This window comes from Cyprinodon variegatus, unplaced genomic scaffold, assembly GCF_000732505.1.
Source record: "Cyprinodon variegatus isolate N-32 unplaced genomic scaffold, C_variegatus-1.0 Scaffold260, whole genome shotgun sequence".
Taxonomy (NCBI): Eukaryota; Metazoa; Chordata; class Actinopteri; order Cyprinodontiformes; family Cyprinodontidae; genus Cyprinodon; species Cyprinodon variegatus.
Genome location: NW_015150713.1, coordinates 683,542 through 701,010, shown reverse-complemented (window position 1 = coordinate 701,010; position 17,469 = coordinate 683,542). Strand labels below are relative to the sequence as shown.

General features: G+C 37.1%; 1 protein-coding gene across 1 annotated transcript in view; it reads right to left on the bottom strand.

Moving 5' to 3' along the window:
• The window catches only part of ikbkb (inhibitor of kappa light polypeptide gene enhancer in B-cells, kinase beta), a 33,044-nt gene extending 22,971 nt beyond the window's left edge, over positions 1-10,073 (bottom strand). Inside the window, exons 1-3 of the mRNA XM_015382565.1 lie at positions 9,931-10,073; positions 6,556-6,671; positions 923-1,017 (exon numbers count right to left, since the gene is read on the bottom strand). Coding sequence (XP_015238051.1) covers positions 923-1,017; positions 6,556-6,660 — 200 coding nt within the window. The 5' untranslated portion in view covers positions 6,661-6,671; positions 9,931-10,073. The remainder of the gene's footprint in view (positions 1-922; positions 1,018-6,555; positions 6,672-9,930) is intronic.
• Between the last annotated feature and the right edge of the window lie 7,396 nt (positions 10,074-17,469).

Below are 17,469 nucleotides of genomic sequence, written 5' to 3'. Positions count from 1 at the left end.
GGGAGATGTTCATGTTGCTGCAGTCTGCAGTCTGACCGCTAGATGTCGCTAAAAGTTACACACTGTAGCTTTAAGGGTGGATTAGACTTCTTCAACCGCACACATCAAATGTCGCCTGGCGTCTGGTCACGAACCAGTTTTGTTTGTATGCTTCTGCAACTTCGGTTTGGAATTTCTAGGGATGCACAGCAGTTTCCCACCAAAGCGTTAGGGGAAGCCTATTCGAGAACTCGCGAGAACTTCGTCGGAAGGTCACGATGAACTTCTTCGGTGGTGCCAGCGTGAGTGTTTATTTTCCAAAACAACATGTCTGAGGCATCATACAAGTGGTTGTACTTCCAAACCTCCTCGATCAACCTTTCGGCGTGGTTATCCATTGTTGTTATTAATCCTCGGTTTTTAAAAATGGCGTGCCGTCTGACGTGTAGTCAGGATTTAGAGCCTCTGCGCGGGGGGAGACAGATTTGACGGTTGAAGAGGCTATGCGTCAGAAGTATAAATTGGCCTTTAGAAAACACTTGAGCAAGAGCAAAATATAACTTTTAATTACAGGGGTATGCAGGGACCAAGGGTTGATAAGAAGATTCAATATATAGGTTCAAATTGGCAACAAAACTAATTATCCCCAAGTACTTAACACTAAATCAGATTTAGTTATGACATAATAAAATATTTGTTTTTCTAACCTTTTAAATCTTAACTCAAAATATATTTTAAAAGCCTCTGTACAAACTTATGGTTTCTAAGACTTAAAAATCTTACTTTAAAACGACAGAGGAAGTCAAAAACCATTCCAGATGCAGTCATGAAGGAAAAACAAAATATATAGATTCAAGGAAAAACAAAAACAAATGCATGTATAGGGGAAGAATAAAAATGTCTCTTCCCTATGAACATGAACCCGTGGGACCAGGAAACCTACCTCCTCATGATCTGTATCTCCAGACACCAGCGCTCTTTGTTTCTTTCACTCAGCTCCTGACGACACTGCTTTAAAGCAATCTGTTCCTCTGTGTCCTGGAAGCACAAACATACACTCAGGTTTACACCATTCCAGAGGACTAACATTACATTACAGTATATTTACAACTTCCCTGTCTGCCAATGCTCTGCTATAATCCTCCCAAGCACACACACAAAAAAATTCATTTTGAAAAACTCACACGAAGAGAAAAGACAATTAGGAGAAATGTATTGATACAATTACTTTGTCTTTGGCGCTCAGACCTCGGCAGGAAACATAGTGCTTGATTTTGATAGATATGCACAGTCTATAAGGAGCAAAGAACAGGGCTGTTTCCCCCCAGGCCTGAAACTGGTGGTGGAGTGGAGATAGATGAAGCTGGTCAGTTTGTAGACTGCTGGTTAGAGAGACGATATGCTGAGCTTTATCGGGAGATCCAGTTGACTGCGTGAGCTGATACTAAAGTTTCACTCAGGGACCTGTAAGATCGAAGTCCAGTTTGATAACAGGTTGAGAGAACCTGTCCATGATGAGCAAGCATGGAGCGACAGTGGAGAGGAAAAACTCCCCGTTGGGAAGAAACCTCTGGCAGAACCGGGCTCAACATGGCGGTTTTCTGCCGTACCGGTTAAGATGAGACAGGGAACGCGGTAAGAGTCTGGAGGAATGACACTCTGATGAAGCTTTAGCTGGAGGAGGGGCTGTAGGTGGGTTGAAACGGTGTCATCTAAATGAAGTCACACAGCGCATCTGCCGCCCGCATGCAGGAGCAGACAGGTGCGTATTAAGATGAACTTTGGAAGCCGATTGGCTTTCGTGGAGGTGTGATTCAAAGCTGATTGGATGTGTCGTAGCTGGATTTAGGCAAGCAATGAGTTTCTTTAGTCGAACTTCCGCCTAGGCTCAATATGTCAAAGGACTAGTTCTGCCATTTAAAAGTTTTTTTTGGATTTCATTCAAGACAGAAAACAGTCTTGGATATTTGCCTTTAAAAATATTTAATGGGACACGCTTTAGCGAGCAGTTAGAATGAAACAAATTTCAATCAGCCAATTAAAGCTACCATTGTTAATCCAGTTCAGCTGTTTAATAAGAAGCTTGTATGCTCTCAAAGTTAATAAAACTTTGCATCACAGATGCAAATAGCATATGAATAAACTGTAATCCAGGCCAGTTAACACAATTGTACTGGAATCATTTATCCTCTTTATCAGCAATAGAAAGCCCTATATTTCACTTTAATTTGGCTTGTTTAGATTTATTATGATTAAACAACACTTCTTTGACATTTATTCATATTTGGGGAAAAGAAATTAAAACCTGGGAGCAAATCCATGCTAACGACTGGCTGCCTTTTAATTAAATTTAAAAAACAAAGTTCGATTGGATTAATTAATAAACAGAATTATTTTACTATGGTGATTTATATGAGTGAACAGAAAGGCTCTTAACTAAATGAAAGTTGCTTCAAATCTTAATCTGCATGTTGAGCTGTGATTGCCCCAGTGATTTAACACATACTGTGAAAAAACAACTAATTAGTGCAAGAATGAATTTATGTCTAATGGAGTGAAATGGTAAAGAGGAATAAGTAGAAAAAAAAAGAAACAAAAAGAAAACAAGATGCAAAAAGGCAAAGAAACCAGTTGTGATCTGTCAAAATAAAAAGCATGTTAAAGCTTGTTTCAAACTTTGTTGCTGAAGATATGGAAAATATTTTGTTGCAGGAAAAAAGCAGTTTAGTCATTAAACACAACAAGGGGATTTGCTATGAATATCATCCCAAATAACACATTCCTTTGACTGAGGTTTGCACATGGAGACATAAAGGTATCACTCTCGGTGACACCTAGAGCTGAAGGTAAGAAGGATGGACAAATGTAAAGCAACATTCTTGATAAGGACAAATTGGGATTTCGAAGCAGCACAATAGTTCCAAAAACACAGACATGGAAACAGTTTATTGGTTAAGAGAAAGAGATTAAAACTGATAGAACGGCTAAGAATTGTCTGACTTATATATTTGACATAAATCTTCGAAAAGAATATAGAAAGTGATTGCATAGAAAATAAATAGAAATGATCCCCTGATCCTTTAAGATTTGAGGACAATTTGTGAGGAAGAATGGGTTAAAAATTACATCAGTAAAGCATGTGAGCATGTTCTAATTATGACTTACCTTAAATATGTCAAAAACAAAAAAACAAATAAATAAATTCCACAAAGCATCTAATATATTTGTTAAACCAATATTACATTTGTGTTACTGCGACCAAAGCCAACTACCAGTAGTAAACAAGAAGAAGAAGAAGCGGAGCAGCGTAGCCGGGTGTAGCAGGAAAAAATCAGTTGTTGTGGAGAATTGTGTGGGAATGGCGAGTGGGAAAGAACAGGAGTTGGAAGACAGCAGCACTTTATAGGTCTGCTGTATGGGACCGCTTTGCATTTAGAGTGACCTACGATGACGGTGGAAAGAAAGTTGTGGATAAAAGGGCAACAGTGTGCAAGCATTGTGCAATACGTTTTGTTTAAGCTAACAGCAACATGACCAACATGTCATGCTAACCCCGAAATCCCTCATACTCCGTCAGCAATCCCCGCTCCGCCCCACTGCGCTCCAGACCGGCTGCTCAAAGCAAAGCCTACAGCCTCCACTGTGGCTCCCGTCCGCTCCCCTCTCTCTCCCTTGGAGATGGTAGAGAGCATGCGCGAGATGAATTAAATTCAAAGCAGCAAAACATACGGAGATGATCCAGGGTTTCCACGGATCATTTAAAATAATTACAATCCATTATTTTTTGGGGGATTTTTTCATTAATTCCATAAATTTTTATGGGATTTCGGTGTAACAATCAACATGTATCGAACCGAACCGAAAACCGTGACCAGAAACCGTGAATCGAACCGAACCGTGGATTTTGTGAACCGTTCCACCCCTAATGTAATACAATAAAACAGGAAATGCTTGTTCCTTTATATCCAACAGGTGAAACATTCTTCCAGTGGTGCTAATGTTAACACTTACAACTGCAACCTCCAGAGCATAATGTTAGCTTGGCATGAACAGACTACCAACATTAAAAAAAAAACCTTATTTAACACAAAACTAGGATAAAATGGTGATGTTTTCCCTATCTTGTCATTACCCAGCAGCCCTTGCAGCTGCTCTGGCCTCACAGGACATTAAAATGACTGCTTGAGTGACTGGTGGACAAAGGAGAAATAGAGCTTGGACTGACTGACACAAAGCTACTGGGTGTAAATGATTCATCATGACCTGTTATAGAGGCCTACAGTTCATAATTCATGTAAATCTGAATAAAAACGTATTAAACACAAACGCATCTTATTGAATATTATTTATTTTCAGCACCAGTTATTATAGAAAAGCTCTCTCAAGTAGTTTCTGATGGATTCTGGAAATAGGAGATTAGCCTCTGGTCTAATGCGCCACCTGGTTTGAGAAATCGTTCAAAGACTTACTTTTACTTATTATTTAGGTAGCACACACATATGATCATTATCTTATTTTATTCTTATCCTTCTTATTTTATTATTATATCTTATGTTTACTTACAAACTTAATTTTCTCTCTTCTGTAAACAGCTGCACTGCAAATAAAATATTTCCTGCAAGGAATTAATAAAGTAATTCTTATTCCCCACCCTGCTGGTGGTGTAATGTGTAGGGGACATCAATCAGCACACCTGGGTCCTTTGCTGCGTATCATTTAAACCTATTTCAGTTTTGCTGGCATTTCTAAATGACCCAAGTCATATGGCTGTTTCCAGTAGAATCATTTTGCATAAACTGTATTAAAATTGGGTGTGCTGGAGATGTGCAGCAAACAAATCAGCAGCAAGAGCAAAGCTAACATGGCTATACTGACAAAAATCCTAATAGTTTATTCTATGCAAAAAAATAAAAATACAGCTGTTTTGATGGGAAAAGAGTGTCCAACCCAGTGCAAGCAAGGTGTATCCAATAAAAAAGCTTGTGAGTGTATTTCCCATTTCCAAAAATAAGCTCCCTCCTTCAGTTTCTCATCAAGGAAATGATACCACCCGTCTCCCCACCATCCGGCTTTCCCAATTAAATCCCAGACCGCCCTGTGTTCAATCACCCAATCGTAATCAACAGAGACATTATTAATGCAGGAAGACAGGAAACTTTCTATGCAGGATGTTTAGTCATGGTGCAGAGGCTCCACCAATAAACTAGTCCTCATGTTCTCTTAAAGCCTGAAATGTACCTCCACATGGTTTCATTATGACGTAATTGATCATAAAGAAAATATTTAAAAAATCTACCTCGTCCCAGATTAATATGGTATTAATGGAGCAGACAAACTGCAATCTGAATAACATATTCAACAGAAAGTGTTGGAGAATCTACCGTAAGCATTAGCACTGACTCAGCAGGAGGCTGCAGCCCACAGTAAAGGTGAGTAAGAACACAACATGCAGCTGTAATAAAAGGAACAGGAAGGTTCACCAAGGACAGAGAGTTCACACTCCCATACTCTACTCTTACTGGTATTACAGTTGTTCTTAGGTCATCTTCCTATGACTTATTAAACATTTCAGAAGCAACAATTGCACCAAACTGACCGTTTCCTGGACTGAGGTCATTCATCCTCTCTATATAAAGCAAGTGGAAAATCTAATGCTTTTGCTTGACATTAGTTTCTTCCTCTTAGTCAAAGATTTAGTCATAGATGAACGCAAAAACGAATCAAATTTTGTTAGGGCTGGTTAATTAATTGCATTTGCAATACAATTACAATATTCAAATCATAGAGGCACTCAGTTTTGTCGGAGTATGACACTGACTTTCTCACTCTAGTCTTTTACGTGGCGGTAATATGCTTAAAGTGGGTTTGCTGCGACACAAAAGGGAGGATTTTTTGTCAAATCATTTAACGCTAAATTTTTGATTTATTGTTGTTACATCATGAGCTCTTTTCTCTTGTTACACATCTTGCATGTAAACATAAATGAATAAAGGAAGCAGGAACTGCCTTCTGTTTTAGAGTTATATAAATGAAGGAGGTCCAGTTATTGTTTTCTGCAAGCTGGGTCTCACATTACAGGTGACTGAAAATAAAAGTTGTTTAATGCACCTTAACAATGGTTCAAAATTTACAGATGTCAAAAAATACAGTAGAAATAAAGGTATTTTTATAAAGGTGTATAAACTTCTTGGTTCAACAGGTTTGTACTTCCCTCTATCTGTTATTATTTTTGTTTTTACGAAGTGAATCTAGGTCAGATTTTTCATGCTAAGAGAAATAGAATGGGTACATTTTATTCTAAGGATTCTTAAGACGCCTTAAATCACGCAGACACGCAAAAATATTACTATATCTTTTTTGCTTTTTTTGTTTTCTTTTTCTTCCATAAGCTTCTGAAAATTTGGGACCTACTGAAAAAATGAAAACAAACAAAAACTGAGGATTCAAGACTCTGGCACTCTGATCTTTATCCTCTTTTCTGAGACACTTAAAACTGTTTGGAATCACCAGAAGTATAGAAGAAAGAATAAGACACTGTTAGGGATGGTTGCTGTTCCAGACTATGATTTGCTTTACCTTATTTTGCCATCTTGTGACATTCCCGAAGCCTCCAGTGCCGAGCCGCTCCTTCAGCTCCCATGGCCCGCAGGTCTGCGGCTGCTGCAGTGGGACCCGATTCATGGCCTCCTTGCCTAAACTCAGCAAAATGACAAGATAGGAGCTTTATCGAATATCCTTAAGAAAAAGTGATTAAACTGCTTAGTTTTGTACAGGATATTCTAGAAAAAAAATAAAATAAAAAAAAATAAACCATCTAAAGTATAAACTTGAACTGTCAAAAGGCTGAACCACAAACACTTAAACCAAATGATAAAAAAGCTCATAAAAATACTTTTTTAAAACCCCTGAATGATTATCAAGAATGATTTACATTCAGTTTTGACTCAAACCGCTGCTTCAGATGAAAGGAAATAAGATTTAAATGTTTAGAACTCACAACAAAAACCATTAATGTGGCCCAATTGTTTAACTTTTGCTAAAGTGCAGTCTCACGAGCCAAAATGCGTGCTAAAGTGCCTTCTACAGCGGTTAGGGTGTGCTGTATGTGTTTATTTTTTCTCTTTCTGCCCCTGCCATTTAAAAGGTCTGTGCACAGCACTGCCACTGTGGTGGAAGAAGGATAGCAGCCCCACACTGGGGAAATTCAGATCAGCATTTAAAACAAACAAAATAAAAAGTACAGTTACATGGTTTATTAGAAAACAAATTAAATGAATTTTGTGCAACTGATTAGGATGATTTGAAAGCGTATAAAATGTGCATGATTGTGTATAAAGAAACTGGAACAGAGTATTAACAAAAAAAAATGGAACGTGTCAAAGTCAGTTTGTTGGGAACGGAGGTGATTATAAAGTATAACAGCAGCTGAGAAGTAGAATCTGCAACAGCGTTCCTTTGTGCACCTCTGGCGCTGAAGTCTGTCACTGGAGGGGCTCTCAAGCTCTACTAAAACTTCCTACATGGAGTGGGACATATTTTTCCATCACGGATATTATTTTTGCTGCAGTCCTACTGTCTCCCATCTCCTTCACTGGGTCCAGGCAGCATCCCAGGACAGAGCTGGCCACCCTGATGAGCTTATCTGATAAACTACAACATATTATGTAACAATACATGTTTTTTTTTGTTGTTTTTTTTGTTTTGTTTTTGTTGAATGTAATTGTTTCTATGGAGATTGCAATGTGCCCCTTGGGGTTTTCCCAGCAATTGTAAAGCATATCTTTTTGTGAAACATACACTGTGTGCAGAATTAAGCAAGTTGTATTTTTGAGGATTATTTTTATTATTGGGCCACAATTGTGTTCTCAATCAACCCAAAAGACTCCTTAATATCAAAGTGTCATATTTTTTTTAAGTTGATGTGTTGTTTTTTTTTAGATTTGGCCATTTTATGAGGATGTCTGTCTGTGCAGGTAAATATTACTGTGCAGAATTACTAGGCAACATAATAAAAAACAAATATATGCCCATCTCACTTGTTTATTTTCACCAGGTAAACTAATATAACAACTCAAAATTCAGAAATAAACATTTGCGACATAAAAAAAAACAAAACCAAATCAGTGACCAATATAGCCACCTTTCTTCACCATGACACTCAAAAGCCTTCCATCCATAGATTCTGTCAGTGTCTTGATCTGTTTGTGATCCACATTGCGTGCAGCAGCCACCACAGCCTCCCAGACACTGTTCAGAGAGGTGGACTGTTTACCCTCCCTGTAGATCTCACATTTCATGAAGGACCCCAGGTTCTCCATGGGGTTCAGATCAGGTGAACAGGGGGGCCATGTCATTATTTTTCCTCCTTTTAGACTTTCTCTGGCCAGCCACGCTGTGGAGTATTTTGATGCGTGTGACGGAGCATTGTCCTGCATGAATATCCTGTTTTTCTTGAATGATGCCGACTTCTTCTTGTACCACTGTTGGAGAAGGTGTCTTCCAGAAACTGGCAGTAGGTCTGGGAGTTGATCTTGACTCCATCATCAACCCAAAAAAGGTCCCACAAGTTAATCTTTGATGATACCAGCACCTCACCTTCACCTTGCTGGTGTCTGAGTCGATAAGGAACTTGCTGCCCTTTACTGATCCAGCCTGGTGTCCATCCATCTGGCCCATCAAGACTCACTCTGATTTCATCAGACCAAAACACCTTGGAGAAATCAGTCTTCAGATATTTCTTGTCCCAATCTTGACATTTTGTCTTGTGTGTCTTGTTCAAAGGTGGCCTTTTTTCGGCTTTCCTTACCTTGGCCAGGTCCCTGAATATTGAGCACCTTGTTCTTCTCTGCCCTCTAGACATGTTGCAGCTCTGAAATATGGCACAACTGGTGGCTTCCTGTCAAGTTCACGCTTGATCTCAAATTATGGGGAGTTATTTTGCGTCTTCTTTTTCCAACACGCTTCTTGCGCCCCTGTTGGCAATTTGCCATGAAACGCTTGATTGTGCTACGATCCCGCTATAAAAGCTTCGCGATATCCAAACCTTTAAAAGACATCTGACAATTTTTGACTTTTCAGAGTCTGTCAAATACTTTTCTGACCCATTTTGCCAAAGGAAAGGAAGTTGCCTATTAATTAGGCACACCTTATATAGGGTGTTGATGTCATTAGGCCACACCCCTTCTCATTACAGAGATGCACACCACCTGATTTACTTATAATTGGTAGTTGGCTTTCAAGCCTATAGAGCTTGGAGTAGCACAACATGTCTGAAAGGGATGATGTGGTTGAAATACTCATTTGCTTAATAATTCTGCACACAGTGTAAAACACTGTTTATATCATTTTGTTGCAGTGAAAATAAAGAAATAAAAACACAGCTTAGAATCTGGCTGAACCTAGAAGAGAATCAACTGTTTAAATAAAGGAAAAATGTCTACTAAAAATATTTGAAAGCTTGAATTATTAAAAAATTGACTACATGGACTAAAAATATTTCAATTAATCTTACCTAAATGAATCTGTGGGGAATACTAAAGATTATGGTGCTGAAAGGAGGCCTCTCAACTCTTAAAGGTTTTTAAAAAAAAGACATTCAGAAAGCTTGTAAGCTCCTATATAAAGGTTTTGAACGTTGTTAATAAACGTGTCTATACTATTTAATGACAAATATTTAAATAATTTTAATGTACCCTGTACGCCTAAAACATTTTACTAGTATCAGATTGGAAATGACTTTATGTAGCCTTCCTATGACTGAAACTGTATGTTTTAGGTCAGAATAGAGTCATAAAGCTGTCATTGCATCCAGGTTTTAGGCTTTAATCATAAAATTTCTTCAAATGGAAATGCTATAAAAACATCTCTTTCCCGGGTGTTAGTTGTTATTACAGCGGACTCCAGCTGGACTTTCGCAGTTTGTTTTTATCAAGAGGAGCGCCTCAGTCCTACCTTTAACTTTCTCTGCAGCGTCTTTCTTGGCTTTCTTTAAACTCTCCTCTGTCTATTTGTGTATTTAGGGTCTTTCCACCTCTGCTGTAGTTATTTTGGCGTCGGCCAAACTCACAGCAGTCTGTCTACTTCCTGATAATCGCATTTCCTGTAAAACTTCAAAAAAAAAACTCCGACCCGCCCACTCACTGTTCACTGCAGTCACCTTCCTGCGGGGTTTTAGTGAGTTTGTTGGGGTTTCTATTGGAGTTCAATGCTTAAAAATACAGAATAAAAAATAAATAAATAAATAAAAAAAAACTCTATTTGAGACTAATTAATGAATGTTATGCTTTTGCTTTTGGGTTCTTCATGTTTTCCAGATTTGGTAGAATCCCTCTTCCCTAAAAACACTGCAGTTTTAGACCCAGATTATTTTTCTCCCTTCTCACTGGCTCTTGTTTTACGGAAGAGGATTAGGGCCACTGGAAAAAAAAAAAAAAAGTTTACTGATTTTTAAATTTTATTTCAGTTTAGTATGGAAAAAAGTCAGAATTCTGACTTTCTCAGAATTCTGACTTTAATCTCAGAATTCTGAATTTTTTCTCAGAACTCTTACTGAATTCTGACAATAAAAAGTCAGAATTCTTATGGAGAACTTCATTTGGAGAAATGTAATAATTAAAGCCTAAAACATAGATGCATTGACAGCTTTATGACTCTATTCTGACCTAAAACATACAGTTTCAGTCATAGGAAGGCTATATAAAGTAATTTCCAATCTGATAATAATAACATATTTTAGGCGTACATGGTACATTAAAAACTAATTAGATATTTGTCATTAAATAGTATAGACACGTTTATTAACTTTGCAGCATTCAAAACCTTTCTATAGGAGCTTACAAGCTTTCTGAATGTTTTTTTCAACCTTTAAGGGTTGAGAGGCCTCCTTGTTATCACCATAATCTTTAGCATTCCCCACAGATTCATTTAGGTAAAATTAATTGAAATATTTTTAGTACATGTAGTCAATTTTAATAATTCAAGCTTTCAAACATTTTCTGAGATTAAAGTCAGAATTCTGAGAAAAAAGTCAGAATTCTGAGATTAAAGTCAGAATTCTGAGAAAAAAGTNGAATTCTGAGATTAAAGTCAGAATTCTGAGAAAAAAGTTGGAATTCTGAGATTAAAGTCAGAATTCTGACTTTTTTCCCATACTAAACTGAAATAAAATCTTAAAATCAGTAAAAAAAAATTTTTCTTTCCAGTGGCCCCAATCCTCTTCCGTACTTTTTACATTTAAGATAAAGAAAATATATAGAAATAAACATTTTGTAATATATACTAATAGGATTTCCGATGTTAAGCTTAACTGCAATTTGCTGTCTAAAAGTCTGCAACACAAAATTTTAAATATACAGTGGTGTCAAAAGTACACACATTTGTTTCTTAGTAGAAGTATAGATACTTCAGTTTAAAAACACTCTGGTAAAAGTTCAAGTATCAACTCAAAAACTACTTAAAGTATAAAAGTATAAAGTAACCTTTAAAAAAACAGCCAGATGCCACTATATGAATCTAGATCATAGATCATGATCATGAGCTCTATCTTCACCATGACAGATTGATACAGGGCCTGTTTCACTGCAGATGCAGCACCAATCTGTCTACCGATCTTCTGCTCCATTCTTCCCCCATTCTACTACACTTGGGCAAGACTTCTTACTTCCTTTTCCTTTTCCAGGCTGCCACCTTACCGTGGTGGGGCGTCTGAGTTTCCCAATGATCCTATGAACTATGGTGTCAGGGGCTTTCATGCTCCCAGAGGGATCACTCAAGGTAGACAGGTCCACGAAGCATGGAGTCGTTCAGAGCTCAAAGAAGAATCATGGTCCTTACTTCCGATAGTCCCAGTACTTGTAGGATGGGCCGAAGGGGTTAGGTGCATTATGCAATAGGTGGAAGCCAGGTACGAGGATCTTGGCAATCCTAGACTGCGAATAATCTAATGTTCATTCAAGTAGTCTGTGATTAATCTAAAACTGCATGCGTCTACTTACTTTTGTACCTAATCTGTGGGTCTCTGCGGCTCCCCAAGAGGTACGAATGGCTTCCTGGCTAAGGCTGAAGGTTATAATAATAATACATTTTGTTTCATGGCGCCTTTCTGGACACTCAAGGTCACCATACAAAAAACAAAAAAAAAACACAATATGTCTTATTTTTAACACAGTTATGTCTTATTTTACCATAGAAAGACTCAGAATGAGACAAGGAGGCAATTAGAGACTTTATGGTCTTAAATAGATATAATTATTTTGGTGCATAGAGCCTGGCAGAAGATGTAGAGCTGATCAATGCTGATTTTGACACAATGGGTAGATGTGTGAGAATGGAGATGACTTTCCTAGGCCATGGACACACTGGCAGTGGACTGGAAGAGGCAGTAGGGAGGGCGCAGGTGAGGCTTGGCAGGGTCTTTCAAATTGAAAATACTTTTAGGCTCCATTAGATTTATATTTGTTTGTATTTCATAATGTTGTATAAAGCAGAACTCTGAAAGATGTATATATCTCTGGATAATGTTTCATTACCGAATTCTGTTTTGAACCTCTCCACAACTTCATTCTTGACCTGCTTTTGTTCTTTGATCTTCATGACAATGTTGTCTAATAAGCTTCTAAATCCTTTAAAAAAAGAGAAGGATTTGCACCAATGTTGAATTACATAATAGTGTCCTGGATTTGTTTATGGGGTACTGTTTGATGCTTTTGATTTTTATTTTTTTTTTATATATATATATATATATATATATATATTTTGATTAGTTATAATCTTATTTCTGTGGAGGAATTATCTCCAATCTAAATAGATCATTTGTAGGGGAGTTCGGTGTTGATTGCCAGAGTCATCATATCTGGGCCAGCATAGGCCAGTGTAAAATAATATTTTAACTGAAACTTTCAATAACTAGATTCAACATAACTCACTGGTTAGAACATTTGGCGGAAAAGCCATCAGAGGACCTGTAACTTTTTGATTAGAAAATATTTTTTCCCAGATGAATAGAAATATTCTCCTTATTTAAGAAAATAGCATGTTAAAGTTAATACTTTTCTCTTTATATTGACATATTTTTTTATTTATTACAAGTAGGATATTTTTTTCCTCTGATGGATAAAAAAATGTAGCAGTTAGCTTAGCTATAACGAAAAATAATACACAAATAAATAAAAATCCAGTTGATGCCCCCTTCTTTTTTGCCATCCACTCTCAAATGCCCATTTGCAAAAAATGGGAAGAGAATCAGATAGACAAATAATTTTGGTGTATTCATGGAAAGAAATCAGGGCCTCTCAATGAGGACCCATGATGCTACACATTTAGCATGGCCCGGTGCTTTTAATATAAGAATGTCAATTAAATCTTATTTTCATCTGTTTTCTCCACATGTTTAAATTCAAATAAAACTGATGTTTCTTTATTAATTTTAGAATGTCTTTTTCTTGAACTATAAATTATTTTAATTCCATGAATATGTTGATCAGTAAATAAAAATCATACATTTAGCGTTTACAGGCCACTCTAGGAAGGTTAAATGTCGTTAGGAAACAAGAAAAGATGCCCGCTTGGCTTTGGATTTAATGTTTAGGATATCAGGTCCTGGGCAAACTTCCCTTGCTTTCTTGGACAAACAACTTTAGTGTAACTTATTTTTTTATTATTATTTTTTTTATAAAGCACTTTAACAGTATTTGGATGACCCTCAAATAATCTAAACCTCTTAAAAATTCATTCTTTACAAGGCTATTAAGATTTTATTTAGAGTGGCTTTTAAGTCTGTCAACACTAATTAGTAATACACAATGTTTCAGCGGTATTATTCATGTCCATTAGCCCAGTTTAATCTAAACTACGTATTTCCTTACGACACATCTTATAACTCGGCTGGGTCATTGTTGACCCAGCGGATGTTGTAATTGGAGAACCACTTGAGATTTTCCAGCTGAATGACGTTTTGTTTTCATTGCCTGCTATTCCTGGAGATTAACAGGCTCAAAAATGTAGCAGAAAAATAACAGCAAACATTGGATACACATCTGACGTTTCTTTTATAAAGAGTTTTTGTTTATGAAAAACATGTGATCTAGAGAAATGTTTAAAAGTGGTTTTCAAAATGTTCTAATGAGGGGGGGAATGCAAAGCTTCAGCAAAAAAGCTTAAGCAAAACTTCTAATAAGTTTATTTTCTTAATTAGTACCACTAAGTACTACGGTAATAGTCAAATGTCTGATATAGTTTCTTATGACTTATCACTATACAATCAATTATTGTTTTCTTTACTTGAATGAAAGATATTAAAGTATTTTTATATCTGGTGTTATGAACCATTGTTTTTGCTTCACTTGACCAAGTTTTAAATAAATTATTTTTAACATTTATGACATAAAAAAAAAAGAAAAGCAATCATCTTTCTACTGTCATTATTCCAGATTTTAGACAACTTGGAAACGTTTCCCAGAGTAACTGTTGTCATCTTCAAAATAGGAATTTTTCCCTGTCTTATTCCTAATGGATTTAAAATAAATCTATCAATTGTAAGATTGTTTGATTACAGCAGAGGCACAAGTAGGCCTAAAAACAAAGGTGTATCCAACGGGTCTGAGGTGGATTCTTATTAAAGTAGTTGTCATGATCTTGGCACTGATGGCTGGATGGATTACCCGTTTCATTCACCCGTCTATCTTCGCCCAATTCTCATTACTGTTCATCTGATCCACCTGCTTCAGTCTCTATTTAAACAGCCTTCAACGAGTCATCAGTGCCAGATTATTCAAGCCTTTTGTGAGAGTTCTCTAGCGTACCTGTGTGCTCTGATTGCCTGATCCAGACCCATTCTGCCTCTGGACCTCTGAGCTCCCTGTTCTGATCTGTTTGCCTGACCTGTCCCCAGAGTCTTGCCTGTGTACCAAACCTGGAACTGATTCCTGACACCATCTCTTTGGATCTCTGATCTCCTAGCTCTCTCACCTGAGCATGTCCTCAACATCGGCTTTGGCTTCACCCTCTGGATTATCCTGCCTTCCTTCTTCTACTCGGCTCTGATCTCCTGCCTGTTCTCCAACCTCCGGTACTTCAAAGTCTTGGACTCTCTGGGAGGTGTCCGGCGCGTCATGTAGGCAGCCAACCAACAAAACCAACCTCATCCTCTGGGCACGGACTGAACTTTAATACCACGTTAGTGACTCGCACACTCATTGTCATCCTCCGTCAGATAGGCGTGATCACCATCCAGTTGCCTCCTCCTGCAAAGGTTCCTCCCTTAGACGCCGTAGCTGTTCACTACAGTTCCGTCTCCTAATAAAAGTTATGAGAAATCTGTCAGCCTCGAATACTGGATCCTACTCTCCTGAGCGCAACAGTAAGACATGTGATGGGAAATGAAACATCAAAAACAAAACATCTTTAAAATGTTGCGTCCAACTCTGATTATATTCATTTGTCCATTCTGAAGGCTGTGTCTCAACTCATATGTGCAACCTTCATATTTATGGAATAAAAAATGTTAACGTTTCTTAGAGTATATATATTTTTTCAGTCCTTTTTTCCAGTCAAATTATTTACTGGGTTATTATTTGAGCCCTTGGTGTAATGTGGCCACACTACTCTGGTGGGAATTTACCACTGATTTTTGTTGTCTCCATAAGGGCTCTTATTTAGAAACACAGAGGTCAGATATCAATGACTTTGGTTCATATCTATTATTGATTTTCCTCAAATCGGAACACCATATTATGATCTTTTTCTCCATGGGAGGATGTCAGACAGGTTCTATTTAGGTCATTGCTTGACGCTACAGGTTTGGTGGGATCTAGGCATACTTTTGTTGAGAGAAACTAGACTTAGACAATTTTGTGATTTACCGTAATGATTTAAAAACAGGGCAATGATATCCTCACATAAGGCCAACTGGTTCTGGGTAGCTTAAACCATCAAAAAATAAATCAAACACATTTGGTGTCAAATGCTTTTTTCAGGGTCCATTAGCTACCAAACTGTTTATCTCATTCACTTAGTCAGCTCCGTCTTAGTAACATGAATTACTACTGAATTCTCTGTAGAAAAGAGTTTTGTGCCAAAGTGATTTCTTAGAAATTACTTCTACAGCGCATGTTTTGGTGTACTTCTCAAAAAAAGGAAATTAAATGAGAAAATTTGGACAAACTTTCTTCTTATATGAAGTGTTAAGGTGCTTAGTTCTAATGAGTATAGTGTAGTTTTCATAACCTTTAAAATAACCCCTCAGGAGGAGCTGTTCCAGCAAATTCAGCAAAGGCAAAGGGGTAGAATTCCTGAGAAAGAGCTTGGATAAGGGATGTGGCTGAAAGAAATGCATCCCACTGAATCATCATCGACACATAGAAACTTCTACAACCACAATGCTCAGCAGCCACCATCAATTAGCTCTGTGAATTAACCTACCTTAATGTTTCTCACCTTTTTCCATTTTTAGAAGTCATTTGTAAAAATATTTTTCATTGATGTTTGAACAACATGTCTTCCTAAATATCAGATATAAACATAAAATATGTAGATTTTATACGTCTTTGTTCTGTGATATGTCGACTTTAAAAGTGAACGTGTTGGTTGTTCGGGAAAACTGATCATGTCTCTGATATTTCTAAAAAAATTACAATTATGGAAACATTCTAGGGCAAATAATTATTTTATGTGACTTATTTTTGCTCTGGTGGAATGTATATATTTTATTTTGGTCCTTATTGTAGATTTGGATTAAGTGATTATACATTAAAATTTTTTAATGAGTTTTAAAAGCAAGAGATAATTATATTTCCTCCAATCCACAAAGGGTCTGTGTCACACGGCATGTTGTAGCCATTAAAAAGCCACAAGCATACTTTTGGCTGGATGTTTGTCCACTTGTCTGAAACTGTAGCATTTAATCTAATTCAGATACTTTTTTTTGGATGGCCCTATGCAAGGTCCACATACAGTATATACGCACAGATAAAAAAAAAATAAAAAAAAAAATAAAAAAAAACTTTCCAGAAACGTAACTTTTCCTCTTTATCTATTCCCAAACCCTCCCTGATGAGTTTTTCCCTGTCGGAAAATCCAAGTGTTCTTTTCTTTCAATTCCTTCTATATTATATCGTCCATTATGATACTACCACCACTGTTGACAAATGGCTCAGAGTTAAAACGGCAAACCTGCCTTGATGGTTTTTGGATGGTTCTGGAACCCCCTCTTTCTTTGACCACAGTGGGAATATTTGAGCAAGATGGATGGATGGCTAAACAGGAACCTAAATAAGTGTTTGAACCAGACAATAATCCAAAACCCAAAAACCTGTTTTTTAATGGCAAATCAGGCAGACATAAGACTCCAGCAAAATGCTTCCTAATGCCCTCACCTTTACATAATACTGACAAGATGCTCTTTGGTATGATTTCAATTTCTAATTTAGTCATATTTTCCAAAAATATATTAAACAAGAACTGCTCTAAATTATTATTTAAATTATCTAAATTATA